This window comes from Lytechinus variegatus, chromosome 3, assembly GCF_018143015.1.
Source record: "Lytechinus variegatus isolate NC3 chromosome 3, Lvar_3.0, whole genome shotgun sequence".
NCBI classification, from domain to species: Eukaryota; Metazoa; Echinodermata; class Echinoidea; order Temnopleuroida; family Toxopneustidae; genus Lytechinus; species Lytechinus variegatus.
This window is the reverse complement of record NC_054742.1, coordinates 33192681-33216969: the sequence shown is the minus strand read 5'-3', so window position 1 is coordinate 33216969 and position 24289 is coordinate 33192681. Positions and strand designations below refer to the sequence as shown.

At 36.6% G+C, this 24289-nt stretch overlaps 1 protein-coding gene across 1 annotated transcript; it reads right to left on the bottom strand.

The window, feature by feature from the left end:
• Positions 1-13867: 13867 nt before the first annotated feature.
• On the bottom strand, positions 13868-24200 carry LOC121410816. Its single transcript, XM_041603128.1, has 9 exons — positions 22278-24200; positions 20975-21075; positions 20412-20601; positions 18198-18271; positions 17639-17879; positions 17163-17206; positions 16636-16786; positions 15780-15829; positions 13868-15451 (listed from the first exon to the last, which is right to left on the bottom strand). Exons 1-9 carry the CDS (start codon positions 22397-22399, stop codon positions 14220-14222), a joined length of 2205 nt encoding a protein of 734 aa, XP_041459062.1. The 5' UTR covers positions 22400-24200; the 3' UTR covers positions 13868-14219.
• Between the last annotated feature and the right edge of the window lie 89 nt (positions 24201-24289).

Here is a 24289-nt window from a genome sequence, read left to right as displayed (position 1 = left end):
CCAAAACTTAAAGATACCTTTGAGAAGATGACTTACTTCCTATCTACAAATCTTAGCCATGGTGATCTTATTCCTAAGCTTGTAACGTCTTATATATCACTGAATGTTTCAGTTACATGTACTTGTAAAGGATGTTGCTGTATACATAATATTTTTTTTATTTCGATTTTTCATTCCATTCTAAGATGACCAGTGTATCCTTTAAACCATCATGTTTGCTGACATTTCATTTTAATTATTGGCTTGTGAAATAGTCCTTGAAGCGGGAAAGTTATAAACGACCATTTAAAAAAGAGGGGGGTAATCGTCACTACATTTTAGATTTTCTCGTCGAAATATTTTGACAAGCAATCATTCCTTAACAAAACACACATTTCTATTCTCTTTTCAAACGTGAAAATACCGACCCTGGACCCTCCACAGTTAACAGCCATAATATATTGTAAACAGCAAATTTAAGGGGTTAATTTCTACACCCCTTGTGTAAAATACCCACCCCTTTCGATTGACTTGTCATGTGAAAATGAAGTACCCTGTTGATAGAGGATACCCATTGAGAGGAAGACATCGCCGTGTTGTCTTCCTTCCTTTAGCCTTCTCACCCCATGTAGCTTTCCTAACCGTGATAGCAACCAAGGTTTTATATTGTGTCGACTAAATGAAATAAAATAGCTCACCGAACTTGGATGAAATACAAAAATATAGTGACTAATTGGGTTTATGGGGTTGATAGAGTTATAGAGAAAGAAAATAATAATGAAGAGAATGACAGAGGGGTGGACTGAATACAGGTTATTTGTGAATCTATTTCTTTTCTCAACCGTCTTTTTTCTTCTTTTAGATTTTAAGGCGTTTTCTACAACTTATGTATTTTCCTCGATATCTACTCTAGTATTCTTGATTGGCAGTATCATCTCTCCATGATACTCTCACTAGAAGTACAAGAGCATGAAGAGGAAGAGGAGAATGATTTCAAGTGCTGTTATATTAAATGAAAACATTGCACTGCATAGGCTTGGTACCAGTACAGACATGCTATGCAGTAAAGTTTTGGTTGCAAATAAAATTTGATCAGTTGCATTGAACATTTACTTTGTCACTCCCATGAACAAACGTCCCCTTCCATTCATTGATAAGCAGATACTGTAGTAAATAGTATTCAAGCACATTCTCTTACCCTTCTATTTGTACCTTAACCATTCTACAGCATGTTCTGGTGATTTACTCTTGACAGCATCAACACCAAAGGTGTTCTTTCAAAGAACACATTTGATAGTGGTAAGATGGGAGGAGAGACCTGCGGGTCATAGTGATTAAGTTCACTTTCCGCCTCCCAGGCACAAGTGACGCCAAACAAATAATGATAATAGTACAAGACTTCTAAAAAATAAATATTTTTATGAGAGATTTATTGAAAACTGCTACACAGTCCCATTCCCCACTATTCATCTTATTATTTAAATAATTTTTCATTGAGCATCATGGTGATCATTCACTATCACTATGCTCACAGCTCATCATACCGGATGTGTAGGTTTTGTGATACATCAACCTGGGTGGATTTAAAAAACGAATGAAAAGGACATTTTCTTGGCTTCACGTCGCCCGATCCGGTTATGTTTTTATAATTTTGATCCTGAGAAATTGGCCAGGATACAAGCGAGACAGCCCTGAACTCGGAACATTTGTGTCATCCAACAGGAGAGCTACAACGCCTGATATGTGAGAAGTATAATTAGAAATGATGGAACAGCGTTTTAATATAAATATGCCTGGAAAACAAAGTGCATGACATGGCCAATTTCTAATTCGTTGTCGCGTTTTACCATGGTATGATGATACCTTTATTCGACGGAAAATATTACACGCCCATTTCGATTTCAAATCCCATGCATTTCAAATTCAAATCAGGTCTTCTATTTGTTCTGTTACACTCACCTTTAAGAGACGAGAGATTAGTCAGATCCTTTTTTGAATATCAACCCGTGGCTTCATCTAGGAGGTTACCAGACATGCACATACATGTAACGCTGAATCACGGGCTGAATCGAATAACAAGCTCATTGCAAGGCCACGATATGTTCAAAAGCATACCATTCTTTAAATAGGCCTATATCTTTAGGACTAATTACCGCGCATTGGAGTTTAATATTTATTACCCAAAGTTACATATAATAATAATATATGATCCGTAAGGCGCACGTATCCACATTGCTAGGTGCTCATGGCGCTCCTTTATCGACCAATCCAGAGTGCGTATCAGAGAAAACATGACAGACTACCTAATACGTAGGGGAAGGCGGGGTAAGTTGTGACAGTTTTTGCTTTTTGCATGTTAGAATTGATATGATTAATAATCTTGTCGAAATAAGTACCTTGCCTTGAAATTTAATTCTTCTGAAATATTTTCCACCTATATATAACTTTATATCCCCAAACTGAAAGTCATCGTGACCTTTGAAAAAAACGATGTCAAATGGCTCAACTTGCCCCATATATGGGGTAAGTTTGAGCCACCTTCTGGGGTAAGTTGAGCCACAAAAACTATGTACAAAATGTATGGGGAAGAACCAGCATGTCAATTTTTTGTTTAAAGACTTTTCACTTGCTAATTCTCTATAAATACTAACATCCTGTAAAAGGAAAAGAGCAGTCATGTAAATTTGCTCCTTTCAGCCTACATTTCAATCGATTTTTATGGTTTGTTTGTTTTTTAAGATACATTACCATAGGAATTACCATGGCTCAACTTGCCCCATGCTGTTTGGCTCAACTTACCCCAGTCTGAACTTAGTGCGATAATTTTGTATCCACACATTTATTATGCATCCATCATATAAAAGACTATGACAAGAATGAAGATCCATACCTGGACTAATAATGTTGTTATCATGTCTTTATTATATTTAAAGACGAGTGTGTTTATAAAGCACTTATCTATTTCACACTCTTTTTTACTTTTTTGGCTGAAATTCATATTTTTCCCTCTAAAAAACTACTTATTGTTTCAAAGTTGGAAACAATGTGGTGGGGTTAGGGGTTATGCTATGGGTCATCAATACATGACACCACCACAATGTCCGACTCATTCATTATTGGCCTGGGGCTGGTGGCTCAACTTGCCCCTATGCTCAACTTACCCCGCCTTCCCCTACTCATGAAATATTAAATGTATATTTGAATACTGCTTTGGCATCTTAATCACATTCTGTGTTCAAAATATCGATAAATGTATGCAATTTGATAGTTCCTAGGTCAGTGGGAAGATATTTCGTCGCTTGAACGGGATCATTACCCTTTTTAATCATGTTTTTCTGATAAGTGCTGATTGTTTTCATCCTTTTTGCCACGTCCCCCACCCATTTCTCCCCTCACTCCTACTACTTGATATGAGCCCCTCCCCAGCCCTATTGGTAAAGAAATAACCAAGAATAAAAAAAATAATATGTCTCATCTTTGATTTCAACCTAGTTCGGATGTACCATGTCAGACACAATTTCCGATATTCAGATCCCTTTTCTTTGAGAAGGCAAAACCACTTCCCTCGGTAAGAAGCTGGAACATATGTGAAATGATTTTACTTTTTTATAGTGAATTGTACCAAAGTAACAAGGAATCCAACAATGTCCGTTAGTTCATATGAATAATTGATCAGGCGGGAACAGGGACGAAATCTTTGGCCTTTCCCCATCTCGTTCGAAATTGAACAACCCTCCCGCCCTTTATATAAATATATTATTTATGTATATAATGTGAACAAGGTCATGTATATTAGCGCTAAATGGCTTAGGGGAGATTAAAATAAATTCCAAACGTTAGAATTGTAATAATATTAAGAATCAGGTTGATTCAATATCAGTTTATGGCTAAAACAAACATTATCTTGTTCTACCACTACTCTTTGTGTGCGGTAGAAGATTTTTAGTAAGTCCACATACAATTTTGATTTACTTCGGCCTATATCTAGGTCAAAACTCAAGAGCCTTGGACCCCAAGGGTTATTCACATAATGTATCCGTATACTCCAAATTAATGCTACACGAAATTTTCCCTGACGTACAAAGCTTCTGGTCACCAACACCCCCTCCTGGAAACTGGGAAAATAGTCCAAAAACTTATATTGCGAATCATGAAATTATCCTTCACATTAAATTCCCAATCAGTCGAAAAAAAAAATATAAAAAGTTCGCCATGACTAAGCCCTACATATAGATTAGAGAGAGAGGGGGGATGACTTTGTTTATTTCTTTGGGTAGATAACATTTTTTGTATTGACGGACATATTATGCTATTTTTAAAAAATCGTGTCATTGTTATAGCCCTAACGGAACTGATCGGGATTTTCCACATGGTGTACATAAAAAGGATATGAGATTATAAAATAAAGGCCTATCAGTTAAAAGTAACTCGTAGAAAGTATGATCAAACTATACATCAGACAAAATTATAGCAATATTTAATCAATGAAACGTATCAAGAGAAGTGAAGGAGCCATTCCTCTCCAAGAACGTTTTAAATTTTATCGAATCATTTTGGATACAGGGGTAGCGTCAGGGTAATTCGATAAGGGATAACATGACCTAAAAACCCATTTCTTTTTCCTCTTCTCCTTTTCACTATTTGAAAAATTATAGAGGTGGGAGTCCCCGCGACCCCCTCTAGGCTTTATTGTGCCTCCCAGATAATACTTTGGGGGCCATTTTTTTTCTTTGATTTATTTATTAAAGTTAACGAAACCTAATTATAAACTTATGTAACGGTCGACATGGTCGAAGTGATTCTTTGGTTTCTCACCTAATATCATCCCAGGCTTTTGATCGTGTTTGTGAACTTCCGTTTCTGGCCGTCAGTTTAGTTGGTCCCTATTATAACATAATCTCATCCCATTACCAACGCTGGCGCCGTCCCTGGTTGTCAATATTCGGATTTTTCGCACATTTCTGTTTCTCAATATTCCTCTTCATCATTTTCATTGCCAACACCCCTTTTCCCCATCGTTTCATGCTAACCATCCTCAACATTATTCTCTATAGACATAGCTTTTTGATTTCATCATCTCTCTTATCGTCGTCGACATTTTCATGTTCACAGTTCTTTTCTTATCTTGAATACCGAATAGACAGTAGGGTAATGGTAAATTGCCAATTCGTCTACTGCCATCCCGTCCATTCACCACATTGGTCTACATTCATTTCGTCTAATGCCATTTCGTCCATCAACATTTCATCTACCACCCATTTCGTCCAATCACCATTTCGTCTAATAGCCATTTAGTCTAATAGCCAGTTAGTCTATAGCCAATTCGTCTACAACCATTTCGTCTACCAACCATTGCGTCTAAATCCATTTGGTCTAATGCCAAATCGTCCATTAACCAGTTCGTCCACCGTTCATTTGGTCCAATAGCCATGTCGGCTAATTTCAGTTGGTCCAATATCCACATCGTCTACTTATCAACTCGTCCAATTGCCATTTCGTCTAATAGTCATTTCGTCCATCAACCATTAGGTCCAATAATCAGTTCGTCTACCAACCAAATCGTCTACTAACCATTTCGTCCAATTCCCAAATCGTCCAATAGCCATTTAGTCCAATAGCCATTCGGTCCAATAGCCATTTCGTCTAATACAAATAATTTGCGTTATCCGAGGAGGGGAGCGAAATGACTTTAATACCTTGAAATTATTGATGATATTAGTTTTAAAAAACCCTAAAAACTATGATGATAACTACTATCGCAAGGGTCGATTCAGTGGGTACAGCAATTCAGGCACCCCCACCCCCCCCAAAACGCACACACACACACGCACACACACATATAAAAGGGGGAACTAAGATGGGGAAAATGGAAAAGGGTCCTTTTATTTTAATTTGTCGCTCAATTTTTATTTTAAAAAAAGAAAGGAGAATATTGTATTCCGATATCAAAATACGATAAACAGATGAAAGACAAAGCCTTTTAAAGAAATATTATTGATCAATATTCCCCCACCCCCCAAAAAAGAGCTCTTCCCGATCTGTCCTATCTTCTTTCCCTGTACTATCCTCTCCCTTTTTGTTCGTTTCCCGTCGCTAGAAGCCCGCCTGCGCCTAAAATAAATGTAGGCCTAGTAGTATTGACAATAACGATGAGTATAATGTTTGTGATATACTCATGCTGTAGCAATTCATGGATATAATAATAAGGATAATCATCATAATGATACTAATAAATTATAATAATAATAATAATAAAATTCACAATAATACTACTACTAATAATAATTATGATGATCATATTACTAATATTAACAAAAATGATAATAATAAGGATAATCATAATAGAAATAATATACATAATTAAAATAATTACTACTACGTAGGTAATATAGTATACCATTCCGTTTTTCCTCGCCCGTATCGTGTATGTATAACCTCGATAAGACACACATTGCTTCCCCCTTTGGGTGGAAAACACTTCCATAATGCAAAGTAATCAATGACGAACAACACTAGTCAACAGTGATAAAATAAATCAATAAGTTGAAGAGAATTGGTAATTAATTAGGCCCACAATCGCGAATAGAGTCGACTCGGGTCGTAGAGGGCGCTAGTGCAGCATAGTAGACCAGTATGCGTATTAGACGAAATGAATATTAGACGAAATGGTGATTAGCCAAAATGGCAATTGGACATATTGGTTATTAGACCAAATGGCAATTAGACCAAATGATTGTTAGCCGAAATGAGTTTAGACCAAGTGATAGTAGACCAAATGCAGTTAGACCAAATGGAACATGGACGAAATGAAAGTAGACCAAGTGGTTATTAGACCATTTGCCTTTAGACCATTTGGCTATTAGACCAAATGGGAATAGACGTAATGATAGTGGACAAAGTGGCTATTGGACCAATTGGCAAAAAAATACCATTAGACCAAATGGCTATTAGACCAAATGATAATAAACGAAATGGCTATTAGACGAAATGGCTATTAGACGAAATGGTAATTGGACCATGTGGATAGTGGACCAACTGATGGTAGACGAAATGATATTAGACCATGTGGGTAGTGGACAAAATGGCAGTGGACGAAATGGCAATAAACCAGACAGTAGTATAAGTTAGATGTTGAAACAAATCACTCGTAAGACATGTATGATTTTACCAATTTTTCGATCGGAAAGTGCTATGATAATCCCATAGTGATAGGAAGAATAGCCGATTGGTCCAACTTCATCTGATCCTATGTCCACATCGCCCAACATCTTGTGGTCTATCAGCATGTTAATTGTCTATCAACGAATCGTTATTTTGCTCCAATCATCAATTCGTCCAATATTTATTTTGTCCAATAACCATATGTCTTTTTAGACGACTTAAATCATATAGATTAAACGGTGAGCGAATCGTACAAGCAATTTACTAATTAATATCGGACGAATTGGTAAAGCTAAGGTTACACCGGAGCGAATCAGCTGCGAATCCATCCGAATACACGAATTAAAATACTCCAGAATATGACCACAAACAAAATCATTCGGGCCATACTTGGGATATATTCGGATGACATTCGTTTGGATTAGGGAAAGTATTCAGAGTATTCTGATCAGATTGATGACCTATTTCTTATCATTCTGGGCTTAATGGTCCGAGCTTGGTGCATTCGCACATATTCGTTCCGATTCGGGTCAACAATCAGGGGTGGTATTCTGAGGTCCTTTTATCTTTAAAATATTTTATTTTATCTCTTAAAATGAAATTGGTATTCTGAGATGAGATTTTATCTCTCAGATAAAATTTTAGATTTTATCTTGCGTATAAATTTTATCTTGCGTATCTACAGATGATACGCAACAACAATGCCTGCGTACACATACCCATCGCGTATCTGGCCATTGCAACGCAGATGATGTGCTTGCGCCCATGTTACTTTGAAAAAATAAAATAAACTTAAAAGAGGGTAAAGGCTATTTCATCTCTGCGACGTTGATTTCACCAATATTTCTAGGAGAAGTAACCCCAAATGGTGACATGAAAATGAAGAAAAATTATATATTTATTGAGAATAACACCTTTACGTTGTTCCTGTACATTCAGAGAGTATTTCATAAGACTTTTCTTGACTAATATTGTCTTTGAAATGATGCTTGAAAAGATGGGATAAAGTCTTCGAAAAAAGATGAGAGTATTGTCCTTTTTGTTAAAAAGAAATCTCCGTAAAGACGCGTAAGCGTATAGTGCAAGCGTATTTGAAGTCAATAAATTGACGCAATCTCACCCCTTTGCCACACCTCCTGGTGGAAAGGATTTTAATTGGTTAAGTGACATGAGAGAGCTATAAAAGCGCGTTTCTAATTGGATATTGGTGTGTCTTACAGAGATAAATGAAGATAAAATGGTTCTCAGAATACCAATTCGGAGAGATTTTAAGGGTATTTTATCTCACTGATTTTAACGGAGATAAAATATATTTTATCTGAGATAAAATGGATCTCAGAATACCACCCCAAGTCATCATTCGGCTGTAATCGTGGTAATAGCCCCCTCACACGTGACCAAATGTAGGCGGACGAAGGCTGACGAATGGGAAAAATGGACGAAATGCACGCGAATTCAAATAAAATTTCCGTCAAATCATGCGATCAGTAACTATTGAAAAATGTTATCAACGAACGGCAAGCGAAGGATAAATATGACATGCGATGGATATCGATTTTTCGGTTCACCTCTTTGGGTAAATCGGGCGTTCTTGTACGTTTGTTTGCACTCCTGTAAAAAGAGACCAGAGGCGGTATTCTGAACATTGTCTTATCTCTGTATTTTATCTTATCTCAGAGATATGACAAAATCGGTATTCTGGTGGATGTCATAACTTTTGTCACAAAAATTGTCATAAATTTCGTCTCTTCTCTTTAGCGGGCACCAAAATTACGCGGCTTTCAATGCGCGTAATCCTTTTATTCAAGCAAAAGATTTTGTCATATCTTTTAGTACCAAATATTCCGATACCCTGCCGACTGAATGTCAAGCATATAATGATATTATTTAGATTAGATTGTGGTAGTAGTTTCACTCATCATCCGTGACAATTTTCAAAATTATTTTTTCATGCTACAATTAGTTAGGCCCTTCATATTAATTCCACCTCTTTTTCTCTGTTTTTCCTTCTTTTTCTACTACTCCTCTAAAATCCTTCACAGCTCCCTGTCTCTTTGTAATTACGCGCATCAATATTCGCGTAGTGGCGCGATGCCAGCAACTGCAGTGGGGATACGCCCTACCTGTAACGGGGCCTTCCTATTGGCTAGAAGGGCTCCCACTGGGAACTAACGATGATTTTGATTGGATTGCTTCCGAAAAGATGGGCGGGAACTTGGAGAGATATGACAGGGAAAAGACAATGTTCAGAATACCGATTTTTGACAATCATAGCGATGTCACATCTCGGAGAGATATGACAAAATTTATGACAAAAGTTATGACAGAGTTCCAGAATACCACCCCTAAATGAACTGACCAATCAAGGTCAATGATCCACGCGCATTTGTCGCAAAATACTGACTAGGAACCAATCAGAAGTGTTCTTTCATATTTTCGATTCATCGCAAACCTTTGTGTTACGGAGCCCTGGTCCGTCCGGATTTCAGTACGGCCAAAGAAGTCATCCACGCAACATGACAAATTATTCGTCTGGTCATTCGCACGCATTCGCAATCCATAGTTTCTCTTGTTATACCGAGGTCTTTTACCTGACTGCTAATAAAGCACACGTGCCTGTGAGCAAGCAACCAGGGGACCAACGACTTAAGGTCCTCTCTGAGGGACCTGATAATGAGGATAAATGCCTCATACCAAAGGGCACTAGCGCACCACTTGGGAATCGAACCCGGGTGACCGGAATCCGAAACCCCCACTATCGCGCGTCTTCGTGTATGTATCGGTTATAAAATTTAGTAAATGTTAGTATTGGTTTCCCTTCGCATAGGATATTGCAAGCGAAAAACCCGGGTGACCGGAATCCGAAACCCCCACTCTACCGACTGAACTATCGCGCGCCTTCGTGTATGTATCGGTTATAAAATTTAGTAAATGTTAGTATTGGTTTCCCTTCGCATAGGATATTGCAAGCGAAAATCCGTTTGTCTATAGTATCCTCGTTTCCATGCGCAACTCATATTTTGTCATCGTGTTGCTTCGTTAAAGGTTCTCTCGAGATCTTTGATGAGGGGCTATGCGCGACAATAACACACGAACGATGGACTAACGACTACCGCAGACTAAATAAGAGATGCGAATTCATGTTCATGAATTTGAATAATCGCAGCTGCTTCTTCAGAAGGTGTGCGAACCCAAACACGAAGGGTAAATATGATTTACTATCATTTACCATTGAAAACGATTTTTTAAGAAAATGCCTTTCGCCAGCCATCGCAAGGCATATTTCAGGCAATTCGGTTAGGTGTGAGGGGGCCTTTATCAGAGCAACTGGGCCACATTCGGCTCGATTCTGCATAGGGCACATTTGGCTCGATTCTTGCCACTTTTCGGGTGGCATTTGGCTTCATTCGGGATGGTCAATATTGATTCGGGTCAATTCTTGGCGATTCTGCTTTTAATCGGGACTGATTCGGACACATTCTTTTCTATTCCGGGAGCTCGCGGAATCAGCGACGAATAAGTTCCGAAATCACTGAAACCATCCGAATCAGGCCGTATTCGGGCAGAATTGGTCCGAAATTATTCGGGAGAAATCGGTTTTGGTGTCACCCTCCTAAATTGTCTCGCATTCGCGGATGGAGAACAAAATACTTGTTTTCGGGTGGATTCGCAGCTGATTTAGTTTCGGTGTAACCCCAGCTAAAGCCAGGCTTACACCGAAATCGAATTCTCCAGAATAAATTCGGTCTGATTCTAGCCGAATTCGGCCTAATTCGGATGGTTTCGGTGGACTCGAACGTTCCCGAATCCTTCCTGAATTTTCTCGGATTCGCGGAGGGAGAACAGAATATTCCCAAAACCACCGGAATACATGTATTCGGATGGACTCGCAGCTGATTCGGTTCCGGAGTGAACGGCATTGGACTGGAACAAGACGGAAATGAATCAGTGATAGTCATAATTTGTGTGAGTACAAATGTCTTCATTTGACCAAATTCACGGTGTCATGTTCTAACTACATACGTGTATTACATAAAGACTCGTTTACTTGTTTGTCAGTATCTATTATCGAGATAACGCCCTTTTAGCGTTTCCATGCAGATAAACCCATTTCCTTATTTACCAAAGAAGAGCTCAACCTTTTCGATAAAATGAATAACATACCTCCACATACATGTACAATGCTGACGGACAGATGAGGGTATTGGGGGCAATGGATCCCCCCCCCAAAAAAAAAATAATAATAATAATAATGATAATAATAAATGAAATGGAAAAATAATTTAATAATTAATTAGATAATTGATTAGATAGTAAAATAGAAAAAACATATTTATGATTGTGAATATTAATAGTGATAAATAAAATTTAGAAATAAAAATAATATGAATTAAAAACAAAAACAATAAAATTCAAGGGGAATAGAAAAAAGAAAGGAAAAGGGTGAAATGTTAGATTTTTCTGAACATCATGTAAAAATCGATCACCAATCGGAGACGTTTAGAAATATTGCTTCATATCCTATATCTCTTCCCTCAATTGTTTCGGCTTATTATACGCCTCTGATGTGTAACAAAATCCATGCACTGCAACAAAATTTGTTTCCTTACATTAATGCAGGCAAGAGAAACCAGCCTTTGCATATGTTAACTTCCGAGTCCTTCAAATCAGGTAGGAATTGGTATTTATCAATCAGAAGGTAATTAAACGTGGACTCTGCCAACCAAGTTGAGGTATAAAAAAACATTGCAAGTAACTAATTTTGATATTTGATAATGTTAGAATAAACACATGAGTAACTGCTGTGGTCGGAAAATACCCATCTTGTTTCGTAATGTCCATGGGAAGTATTTTCAAATCGATCTACATCTGAACCAACATGAGTGATATATTTAAAACATCCGGTTCCTGTAACGGCCGTTTCAAGCACTCGTTGGAGTTGTTTATATGATTACCCCATAAATTGTTTAGCATACAGTATGTGAGTTATGTAGTTTAGAAACATCAATCTCAATGTTTTCGATTGTAAAAGCAATTTAAGTATTTTGAGTAATGAAAATCGGTACAATTTTTTTGAGACTATCTTCGTTTTGTTTCTTTTGGTGGGAACCTATTGTTTAAATTTCTCAAATGTTTCAAACTTTCTTTTGTTGGTTGCAGGGGAGGGCAAGGGTCAGAAAAGGGATACCAGAATACCAATGCGATATTGTTTTAGATTCATTTTATTTATTTTCACAACGTTTTCTATTATCATAGTTCTTGCCAAACTAATGGCATATAAGAAAACATAACAAAGCAAACAAATACAAGTATGATTTTAGTAAAATATTTTACTCTAACTGCTAAAACCATAAGTATATTCAACAGTGTCAGAATACCTGTGTTTGATATGATGATTCCATTACAGTTGTGTGAACTTAAAGACATGTAACTATTGATGTTCCTTGGCCAAATTCAAATACACTCTAAGAACAAATCAGTCAAAAATGACTGCTTAATAGGGTCAGCTGGTAGCAACTGTTATTCTAGTCAAATTTGACTGTTTTCTAGTCGTATTTACTAGAACATGGTTATTTCTGACTAGAATATATGTCAGAAATGTGATTATCAATGATTTCCATATCAGTTGCTCTCAGCTGACTACTTGTCTAGTCAATTTGACTGATTAGTTTTGACTGAGTGTGTATTCACCTTTTTTTTTCTAACTTCAATATCAATGTCCATTTATACATGTTACATATGATTTAAATAAAATTGATGTCTAAGTATAGTGTAATATCAATCAGAAGTGATTTTTATCCGAATACTTATAACCCTGTCATAAATAACTAAAAATGCCAATGCATATAGGAGGTTTTACCTGTTACACACAGCAATTTTTGTCGAGAGAAGCTAATCCAGGATTATGTAAATTACGGATGACAATGGTTTTAGATTTTGTCATAATTTCTGATGAGCAATATGTTTTTTGTCTAAAAGAAATGACACAATTGGTCTCACTTAAAAAGTTCTACTTACAATCCTAAATCAGTCGAGAAGAAATGGTTTTTCAAAACAAAGAGGATCCAACAAGCCAATATTTACCACAAATCTTACAAAGAAGAAAAAATATGTTGTTTTCGTTGACAGAGGTAAAAACGTGTTTGTATCTTTAAGACGCCGATATTTTGTGATACCCATGTACTATGCCCTATACATGTATACACACTTAAAAGTAGGTCTATGTTATTATTGTTACTCTAATCATGAAGTAAATGGTAAATGGTGGTGATATTTTACCTGACTGCTAAGAAAGCATGAACGCTTATAAACAAGCAACCATATTAGCCACGGCTTAAGGTCCTCTCCGAGGGACCTGGTATTGAGGACGAATGCCTTACCAAAGGGCACTATCGCATCAAGTGGGAATTGAACCCGAGTCACCGGGATTCAAATCCTCCAACTGATATATCGCGCCTACTAACTAAAAGACACAATATGTTGGAATAATTTGCCCCATATCCATTTCGCCCGAGAACAGTGCAGGAAAAAAATAGATTATTTATAAATGAATGTGCTATATTGACCGCAGTTACTCTACGTATGGAAAATTATAACCAACAAATATGGTGGAAGCAATACACACACGCACACACCCTCAAACCCATATATATATATATATATATATATATATATATGTGTGTGTGTGTGTGTGTGTGTGTGTGTATTGCTTCCACCATATTTGTTGGTTATAATTTATATATATATATTGAATAACAAAAATCAACTAGACATCCGTTGGAACAATCGAGGAAAGATATATATATATATACATATATAGAATAACAAAATCAACTAGACATCCGTTGGAACAATCGAGGAAAGAAATCGGTCAAAGAGCTAAAAAAAAAAACAGACTGCCAAATTGATCTCGTGAAAATGGTTCCATGAAAACTGAGTAGGAAACTCAACAAATTATTAAAGAAAGAAAACTGAGGTTTTTTTATTTTGCACATTTGCATAGATATCTATATACACTGTTTTATCAAATGCTCCTCATCAATTTCCGCTGTTGCTTCCTTTCCATAAGATTTTTTTATTTAAAGAATACCATATACTTCTTCACTACTCGGGGGCATATCATCTGGCGTTCTCGTTCGATTTGGATCTAATGAAATCGATTGAGGAGTAGCATTAGATGGCGCTGTCTGTTGTTCCACTTCTGTCATATCAAGTCGTCCATATTCTGTACCACTATCCCCCTGCAAGTTCTCAGCTAGTGCCTTCACAACCGGGCCCCTTTCAAGAGCCTGGTATGTCTCTGTAGGTTGGCAACTTGTGGTATCTTCTGAAGTGCCTTTGATAGGTTCTAAGTGCCCATACTCGTCATCTGTTGTAGGATGAGTGCCGTATTTCAGATGTCCTGACTTGTTGGGACTACGGTCAAGTTTTCCATACTGACAATCTTCTTTGGCCATGTCTACATTTGGACTAACCTGGCACCGTGGTTGCTCTGTAGACTGCACTGCCTCTGCAGGGGGACAATCTTCTGTATCTCTTCCAGCGCCTTTGACAGGTTGTAAGTGTGCATACTCGTCATCTACTGGGGGATGAGTGCTGTATTTCAAGTGCCCTGACTTGTTTGGGCTACGGTCAAGTTTTCCGTATTCAGTGTCTTGTTGAATGATGTCCCCATTTGGACTTGCATGACTCCCAGGGTTTTCTGTAGATTTTATTGTCTCTGCACAGGAATAGCATGTGTTATCTCCCGCGGCACCTTTGACAGGTTCTAAGTGTCCATACTCGTCTTCTTCTGTGAAATGAGTTTTGCTTTTCAAGTGTCCAGATTTATCGGGACTACGGTCGAGTTTTCCATACCGACAGTCCTCTTGGGAAATTATTGCATTTGGACTAGCATGACTGGCTGCTTGCTCTTTGGAATGCACTGTATGATCCTGACCTTTAGGTTCTTCTTTTGTTGCTGCCATCTTGTCTTCCACATCGAACTCGAGATACTCGGGTGTTGTATCGGTGACTTGTTTGTCACCTGGCGTTTCCTTAGTTTCTTCTAGTTCATAATATACGAGGCCGTCTCCGGGATCTTTTTTATTCTGATCTAGATTTGATGACAGTTTTCTTGAGGATTCCTCTCCTCGATACCATAAGTATCCGTTTGTGTCTTCCCGTGCGTTTGTCAGTGGTCCATCCTGATTAGATCTGTCGGTACTACCTATGTTATGAACACCTGCGTAGAAGTGTGGTTCCTCATTTGGTTCAATTTCGTAAGGGTTTTCGTGATCTGGGCCACTGGGTGATCGCTTCACTGGTAGTTCTAATTTCATATAGGAAACCAAAGAAATGTGGAAGATTTTAATAAAGATATCCATTAGCATTGTCCGATAGCAATGAATAGCGTATCTAGGCATAAAAAGTTGTCGTATAATTTGTCGATGTAAAAATTCGATGTAAAAATCGAATTTCTCAAAATATTTATATCCTCCAAGGATGACAATAGCCTTTCTGCAAATTTGGTTCTGTTTTATACCTGTATTGTATGTAAAGCAGGGTCGAAAGTCTTATCAATGAAGAGCTATCATTAGTATTTTCACGATTTTACTTATTTGTGAATATGTCTGCTAGAAACTAGAAACTTTACTAACCTGTCATGGAACCCGTTTCTTCGCAGGTACATACACATCTTCGCTTCATGCTGTAATCATTTAAAGAGAATTTACGATAAATATGTAGTATGCAACTCCTATACGAAAAAGCTTTATTTTTATCACCAATTACTACATTATTTCCCAAGGGTTTCTTTGGTGTTATTTAAAGCGAAATTCATTATTTTAACTGGTACACGGAACAGCACAAATGTGAATTTCCAGGCCCTAAAACCCCGTTTCTTCAGAAATTCAAACCATTGTGAATTTTAGGGTCATTCATGTGTTTGAATTTAATCTAAAAAACGGAAAATTGTTACCAACTGGCAGCAGTATTCCTCGCATATTCTCTTGTTTGTTTTGCAGTCTTGCATTATTTTGAAATGGAAGTTTGGTCTCATCGTGCTTGTTGTATAATCTATGATTTCAGACGCAGTTTATTAATCATTTAGGAGGAAATTTTTCTGTCAAAGAAGTAAAATATAACAGCAAAGAATGGGAACCCATTGTGAAATGATATTGGACAAGCCACACTCTACGATCTGACCGTTCTCTTACCACTCTGCGACTTCAACACAGACTCAACAACGTCCGCGGATTGCGAAGGCCGAAAATCTGGCTCGAAACGCGATTGAGCCAGCTGCATTGATTTTATGTATCTTGTCATTTCTTTCTTGTTTTCAGCGCTTGTCTTTCATGTCTTTAATTCGTTTGTTACTCACAGATGCGTCACATCTATCGAGAGCGTGTGTCATAATTAAGTGTCACTTATAGAGGGAAACCGAACAAAGATCAGTCGGATCATAGGTGTGCGATGGCCGTTCTCGGTTATCAGTATTTCATGTATTTCTCTTACCACTTTGGAATCCCTCCAGTCCGCCAGACGACTATCATGCCGACAACAAGAAACACAATGATGGCGACGATTGGTACGACTACGCCTGCGATCTTCATGGGATCCTGATGCGATTCCTCAAACCCGCCTACATCACCACCTCCCTCGGCTCCTTATGTAGGAAAGAAGCGTATATAGGCATGATATTTCAAACTAGTTTATACCAACATTACGAAATGCTTATTATAATCGAGGCTGTGTGAAAAATAAACTGCCATTCAGATAAGGCAGATGTGGACAATATTGATGTTGTCTATAGGTCTGTTCATTATTATGTTTATAGTTGTTATTTGGTTGATGCTATCAGTTTGAAATATTAATTCGCCTGAAACTTTGCGTTCCAAAATAAATTGTGAAATGATAGGAATTACAGACATCATGTACAAGAAACACCTTCAATATACCATCGTAATAAGTATTACTGATAATGTTCAACATTCAAGAATATAATCCGTAAGCTAGGATAATCTTATTGTGTTCAATCTTACCTCTATTGTTTGTGCCTGAAACACTATTCTTGTCGTCTGAAGGACTGTAGGAAGAAAATTTTAGCGATGCTGTCATTATGCCATTTGGATTAAGATAAATAGGTTTCATTTCATATCTCATTATCTCAATCATCTAAACATATTTAATGTGAAATTTACGATATTCGGATATGAAAATTCAATTGAGTTGGTTATTTTTTGTATTAAGTCGGAAATCCGAATATACATTTAGTAAATGTATATTAGGATCTCCGACTTGATACTAAAATATAACAAACTCAATTGAGTTTTCATATCCGAATATCGTAAATTTCATTTTTATGCAATTAGAAGTATAAAGAAAGCACTTGTAGAAAAGGAGATACACCTTTTCCCTTTGAACTTGCTATGCACGACTTTTGGTAGTATAATAAACCATCTCTGCCAATGGAAATTACGTTACAGATTTCGGGATGGGGAAAGAGAATCGCTTTCACCTGTCATCATCTCCACCGTCATCGTCGCATTCGCCACATGCTCCACAAACTGGTGATCCTCTGTATGCATCACACTCGCAGGATCCCCACAGGCCATTGGCTACAGACTTCTGCAAACAGATATCCGAACTGGGAGCAAAGATGTTGGAAAGACAACTGCATTCCCGTGCACTCTCACAGCAAACTCTTGAATTATCCGGGCAAGATGGCGCGAGCGGGTAACAGCCATCAGAAATAACTTCTAATAATCATAATGAATAGCAATAGAAAAACAGCATCATTTGCTTTTCGATTTCCACGTTTAAAAGAAAACTTTCCAGCATGAATTTATCAAAAATTAATGAAATGTAATGAAATATCAAAATAATACTGCTATATTTTTTTATACTTAAAAGGGAACCATATATGGAGTAAATATTGTGTTGGATGTTCTTACTCAGACTAATTAATGTACAAATGAAGTAAGTGGATCAAGCCCGGGTTGAGCCAGTAATGAAATTCCATCTTGAACTGTTGAATAATATGAATCATTAAACCGGTAAATTTCGTGATAACTTACTGGTTGGTGCTCTAAATGTGCAGATGGATTCCTCATTTCCTCTTTCATACTGGCATTCAATGTAACGATTATCTCTGCAGAAAATAACAATAATAAGAACAAAAACAGAACTACATCTATCGAATAGTTTTCAGACCATATGAGGCGGCTTTTCGAAATTCAATTCGTAGTCATGATAATCCACGAAGAACGCCATCACTTAAATATTGCAGTTTAATGACCATTGCAAGAGCAAAGATTTTGAAAGTTTACTCGTCCACTCATCACATGGTCTACTTTCATTTCATTTAGTTTACTTTCCGTCCATCAGTATTTTGTCTAACAACCATTTGGTCCAATAACCGTTTGGTCCTATAATCACTTTATCTAACCACCAGTTCGTCTATGACTATTTCCTATTTCGTCTCTTAACCAGTTGGTCTAACTCCCATTTTTTTCATTAATTTCGCCCAATTAACACTTAATCCAATTAGACCAAATGGTAGATGGACTAAATGGCTATGAGACTAACCGGTAATTAGACGAAATGATGAGAGGACGAAATGGCATTAGACCAATTGAAAACAAACCGTAGAAAGCATATTAGTCAGAATCATTATTTTATAACAGTGATGATGATTTGTGTAATTTCATGCAAAACCCTGTGGTGGTTGCATATTTTGAGCTGAGCCTGCCAATTTAGGTCGTGAATGTTTATTTATAAGCCCCATCATTTATACAGCTTATTATCCAAAGCAATTACACCAAGTCCCGCTGGATGGAAGTAACTAGTATAGTAAATTTAAGTAAAATGGTATTTACTGCAGTATTGTCGCTCAGTTTAACACTCCAATTGATCCGATTCATCAACGCAAATATAACCATAACATGGATCCCAAATTAATATTCCAAGAGCCCTTGGACGATAGAAGTGGATTCTAGTGGAAGTATGGTAGGTTGATGCAGTATGTGTCAATTAGGTCTTAGCTTAACGGGCTTTAGTTTATGACCTCAGTTTTACAAATCTATTTTTTATGACCTATAACCTTTTAAACAATGGACTTAGGTAGGTCAATGTTTGAACAGACTTGTCAAAGAGCTGCAATGGTATTATTCCATTGTTATCTATAAAAGTTTATTGTGAGGATTTTTTTTCAAGTGTCAGTCCAAGGTTTCGAGAAATTGACTAAGCACTATACAGTCCGTATAAAAAAAATCCTGAAAAATTATAAATTTGTAATATCCTGAAGGTTTTTCCACATTTTAACATTGGTACAGATCCATTTAAGCAAATGACGATATAACTGTCGAAAAATATTTTCGCTTGAGTGAGCACCACTTTTGAAAAGTTAGTGAAAAACGATTTGCGCAGAACTTTGAAATAGTTCTGCGAATACAAGTAGACCTTAATCATGAAAAAATGTGGAATTTAGCTAAAAATTTTATTTGAAGATATATTTTTATCTCTTTAAACTTGTTTCCTTGCCCAAAACACTTCGAAGAGTGAATTGCGCCCTATCCCACTCCCCCTCACACCGAGGCCATCGTGACGATATTTGCTTTACACTAAGCTGTGATTTACATGAAATGGCTTAGGCTTGATTTTAATTTTGATAATCATTGTCAAGCTTGGGAAAAGTGTGGAGAAACAAGTTTTAAATGAAAAATGAAATGTAAACCCATTTTAAATGATAAAATCTTAGTGAAAAAATGCTGGAGATGTCTGATATAAATTTTTGTTCAGATTCAGTTATGTCCTCAGATCCAGCTGGCACAAAAGGGTAAAGGTTGTGCTTACTAAGTGTTCAAATTTCAATGTGGTTGGCAAAAATTGTTACAAAATGCTTGAATGTATCTGTTTTATTTCAATTTACTAAAAGTGAAGGGAAATGTATGAGAAATTTTTCGCAGGGTAAGGTTGATTTCGACCTTTCCCCTTGACACAGCGTGAAAACGAGCATTTCTGCGCAAAAAGATTTCTGCGAGCTTTAAAACATGGACAGTGCTCACTCAAGCGTAACATTCTGTCAAAACTTTTACTTTCATTGGAAAGATGAGACCTAAACTCAAGAATATATGAAAAAAAATACCTACATATTGTTTATTTTTAATTCCCAGGGCTTTTTCAAAGTGTAAACTTTTTTGATACGCGCTGTACTACTGTAGTTTGATATATCCACTTGTGCAATCATCATGTTGAAAAAAGATAGGATACATTCATCAACATCAACTTACGTCTTTTCGCATATAAAGTAAGGTATCTGAAGACTATAAAGACACATGGCTCTTGATTGTTGTTGGTCAGTTAGACAGACGTACAATCCATAATCTTGGCTTCCTTCGTTGTCAGTGAAAGCGGAAACACATACATCATAATTAGTAGGAGCACACTTGATGCATTCAGATGAATGACATGGAAAAAATCCTGGAAAAATAAAATTTGATGCATATATACATGTATATAACATATGCAGTATTTGTGTTATTGTTATAGGCTACGGTTAATTGTAACATTGAACACTTTTTTTTCATTAATTCTCTAACACTATGATTTCAACTACATCTACTTTGTCCAAAATGATAAATCCTTCGAAAGGTACGAATTGCTTGAATGGCTTCAGGAAGTACCTAGCCTAGAGAATCGCCTAAAATTTCCACTATATCGTGTATTAATAAGGAGTGACAATTTCCGTTTAATATTTGTTCAGATATTACAATCGATTTTTCCCAATTCTGAAAGATATGCTTCATTCTCAACACGTTATATTAAAGTATTAATTTGTGAAGTGTATAATTACCAATATTCGATAGAGCATCATTATTGTTTGACGTGCAGTTGCAATGACATCCACTTACAAGAGCTGATGATCGTTTTATAGCCCCTGGAAATAGGTGCAAGCTGGATAACAAAACATTAGATAGTTGATAAGTTCATATCAACTGTTTACAATAAATTAAAACTTTTCTATAGTCTAGTGGGTCATCATATTTCTTCTTGAATTTTGAAATTCCTCTGTATGAAGAAAGTGGATTTAAATCATTTTTTTGCATTGGGGACCTTGTTTTTTCATTATGAAATCAAAATTGATGACAAAAGAGAACAAATGTAGTCTTTTTGTTGTTTTCAAACTGATCACGATAAATATCTTTTTGAATAAGCAAGCTTTTAGCTTAAAAGAGAAATAAAGATTGAAAAAAAATTGGGAGTATATATTTTAAGAGGGCTAGACACATTACGGGGTTTGACAAATCATTAACAGATATGTCCTGTTATCTTTTTACAAAATGAAGATACACAAGCCTCTGCCCTGAAGTTAATGCACATTCAAATTTCCTTGGCAGTAACCGCCTTTTCACACGGGAAAAAATGTAATTTGAATGATATTTCCAGTGAAAAATAAGGCTAGTGACGAATATTTAGCACGTGTGAAATCAAACTAGAGTATGATTAGAACCACTAACGCTAATCACATACACGATTACAATCATGTGGAAAGACCCTATATAAGAAAGATCGATTTTTTTTTTAGGTTATAATTTTTTGTATTGATTCCTGAAGTTGGGTGTAACAATAAAAACAACATGAACCGTACTTTTTTAATTGGGGTATAAAAACTCGAAAGGAATACCACAAGATTCCTATGTACACTTCAAACCAAGTGTTATTTTCCCCTTGCAAGTTCTGTATCAGTTGAGCCAGTATGCCTGTATATCCATGAACTATGAAGAAGTGGAATGCAACATACGGCTCCCCCTACTTCCCCAAAACAAAAAAAAAAAAAATCAGTATAATATATATAAGGTTTTTATGATTATTCAATTTCTCAAGTGTTTTTTATTCCTTTAAATATTATCGGTCGAACGCTGAAACAGTGCATGTATACGCATTCAAACTACAATTTATTTGGCATGTATTGATTTTCATCTACCATTTTACACTATTTATTCTTATTATATGTACGATAGACTTTTCAAATTGGTATTTTTTTTTTCGGAAAGTTGATAGTTCTTCGATGTGCCAAGCCTGGTTCCGTCTATCTGTCATTAGCAATTAGAAAAATCCGGCGAAGAGTCAATGTTTGAGAATAAGGATGTACTTACGCTGCACTTTCGTGTTCATTCGAATCAGCCAAGATAATATTGAACACACTCGAAGAAAGAATGAATAAATAAAGAATCATTTTGACCCGATAATGAGCAGACAATAATACAATCAGTCTCATCCTGAGTATTTCAATGACGAAAGACAATTCTTAACACTCGGTCCAAATCCTCGATATTTCCTGTTCCTAGTCAAACGACGACGAGTTCAAGATAATTATCCAGACTAGATCCATTTCACTGTTCAATTGTCTTAATAAGCATGATAAATGGAACTGGATTGGTTAGAACCATGTCGGACTTCGAGATAAATGGAAAGAAATTGTATCCAAATGAAAGTTATCATTTGTCCAAGCACATAGATTTGAAATAGAATGAGAATAGCACGACAGGATCTAGATGGAGACTGTACTAATGCTTAAGTCTCATGTTGTCAAGATACATTAAGAGCGAGGTTCCGTTGACATTTTGATGTTTACCCATCATATTCCCACATTCTCTCATATTTTCTCTACCTCTCCATACAAGCTCCAGATGTAATATCTTCCTCATTCCTAGTACCATCAGATCATGAACTCTTAACGCGAACCGCGTGTGCTCTATTTATTCCCCTTTCTTAATTATACGGAAATACAGGTCGGTAATTGTACATTTTATGTTTGGCGGTATACAGGTCACTTATTTCCGCATTCCAGAGTACCATCATTACCTTAACACTCAAATCACCCAAAAAGAGAGAAGAAAAAAAATCCCAGGGATGTATCACTTTGTAAGGTTGAAAAAAACAATACTGATCAACATTGTGACTCTTCAGTCTTATCAGGCAATCGAGATGCAAGACCTATATTGGGTGTGATTTTCAGTTTATAATCTACGGGATTACACAAGAATGATATTAGTTGAGATAACCTAATCTATTAAACCATTATGAGTCCTTTATCGCTCAACGAGTACACAGTCATGACTGCAAAACGGAGCATCCTTCCCTCTTCTCCTGTACGATGATGCATGGAGAGGGAATTTCCAGTCGCGGTAAACTTTGAAGAACAAATAAGATTGTGATTAAGAACGAATTGTACCTATGCCTCTTCCTCAAACGTTTTTAAGGTGTGTTTGGGTATTGGCATTGTCTTGTCACGCGGTGTCCTGTGATATAAATTGCTTTCTCAGTAACTAAGCCTCTATGCAAATATAACATTAAAGTATAGGAGTGATGGTTGATATCATGAAATAATTTGAGATCTGTATTCAAAATTTCATTTTTGCCGTGATTTCACAACATTTGTTTTAGGACTCATTAGAAATCCATGACACCAATTGACACCAGTGAAGAAAATTACTGTCAAAATTGAACAGCATACTGATATGACTGGCAACCTCAAACGTTGATATATGAAATTGAGTGATTCTAGTTAACCTCTTTTTTATGTTTTCTTTCCTGAATTATCAAAAATACTCAAATAATATCCGAAAATAAAGATAATGACTGAACTAGACACAATTACTTCATAAGCTCTTTTCCAATATAACCCCAATGCTATTCATAGAAGAAAGTATTCAGAATATTAAAACATGTGAAAATGATGTATTTCCTGATGTCTTGTATATTATACTTGAGAATGAAAATAATTCCAGAATAGAGGAACAACATTTCCGAGTAGAAATCAGCCGCTTTCACAAAACAACAACTAATCTGTAACTAATGGGGATGAATGGTGAGATGGATGGGATATGGTTTATTGATGAATGGAAAGTTAGATTGATACAGTATAATGGAAAATTACATTCCATTATGAAAATACACCCACCTCACAGGTGATGGGTATCGCCGTTTCTCTGCGTTTCAAGTTTAAAGAACATCATGGTCACATTCTCTGGAGAATGCACAATCAGTGTGCATTCAAAGTCTTGCAATGTGTAGGGGAAGGCGGGGTATAGGGGCAAGTTGAGCCACCACCCCCAGGCTAATAATGCTAATAATGAATGAGTCAGGCATTGTGGTGGTGTCATGT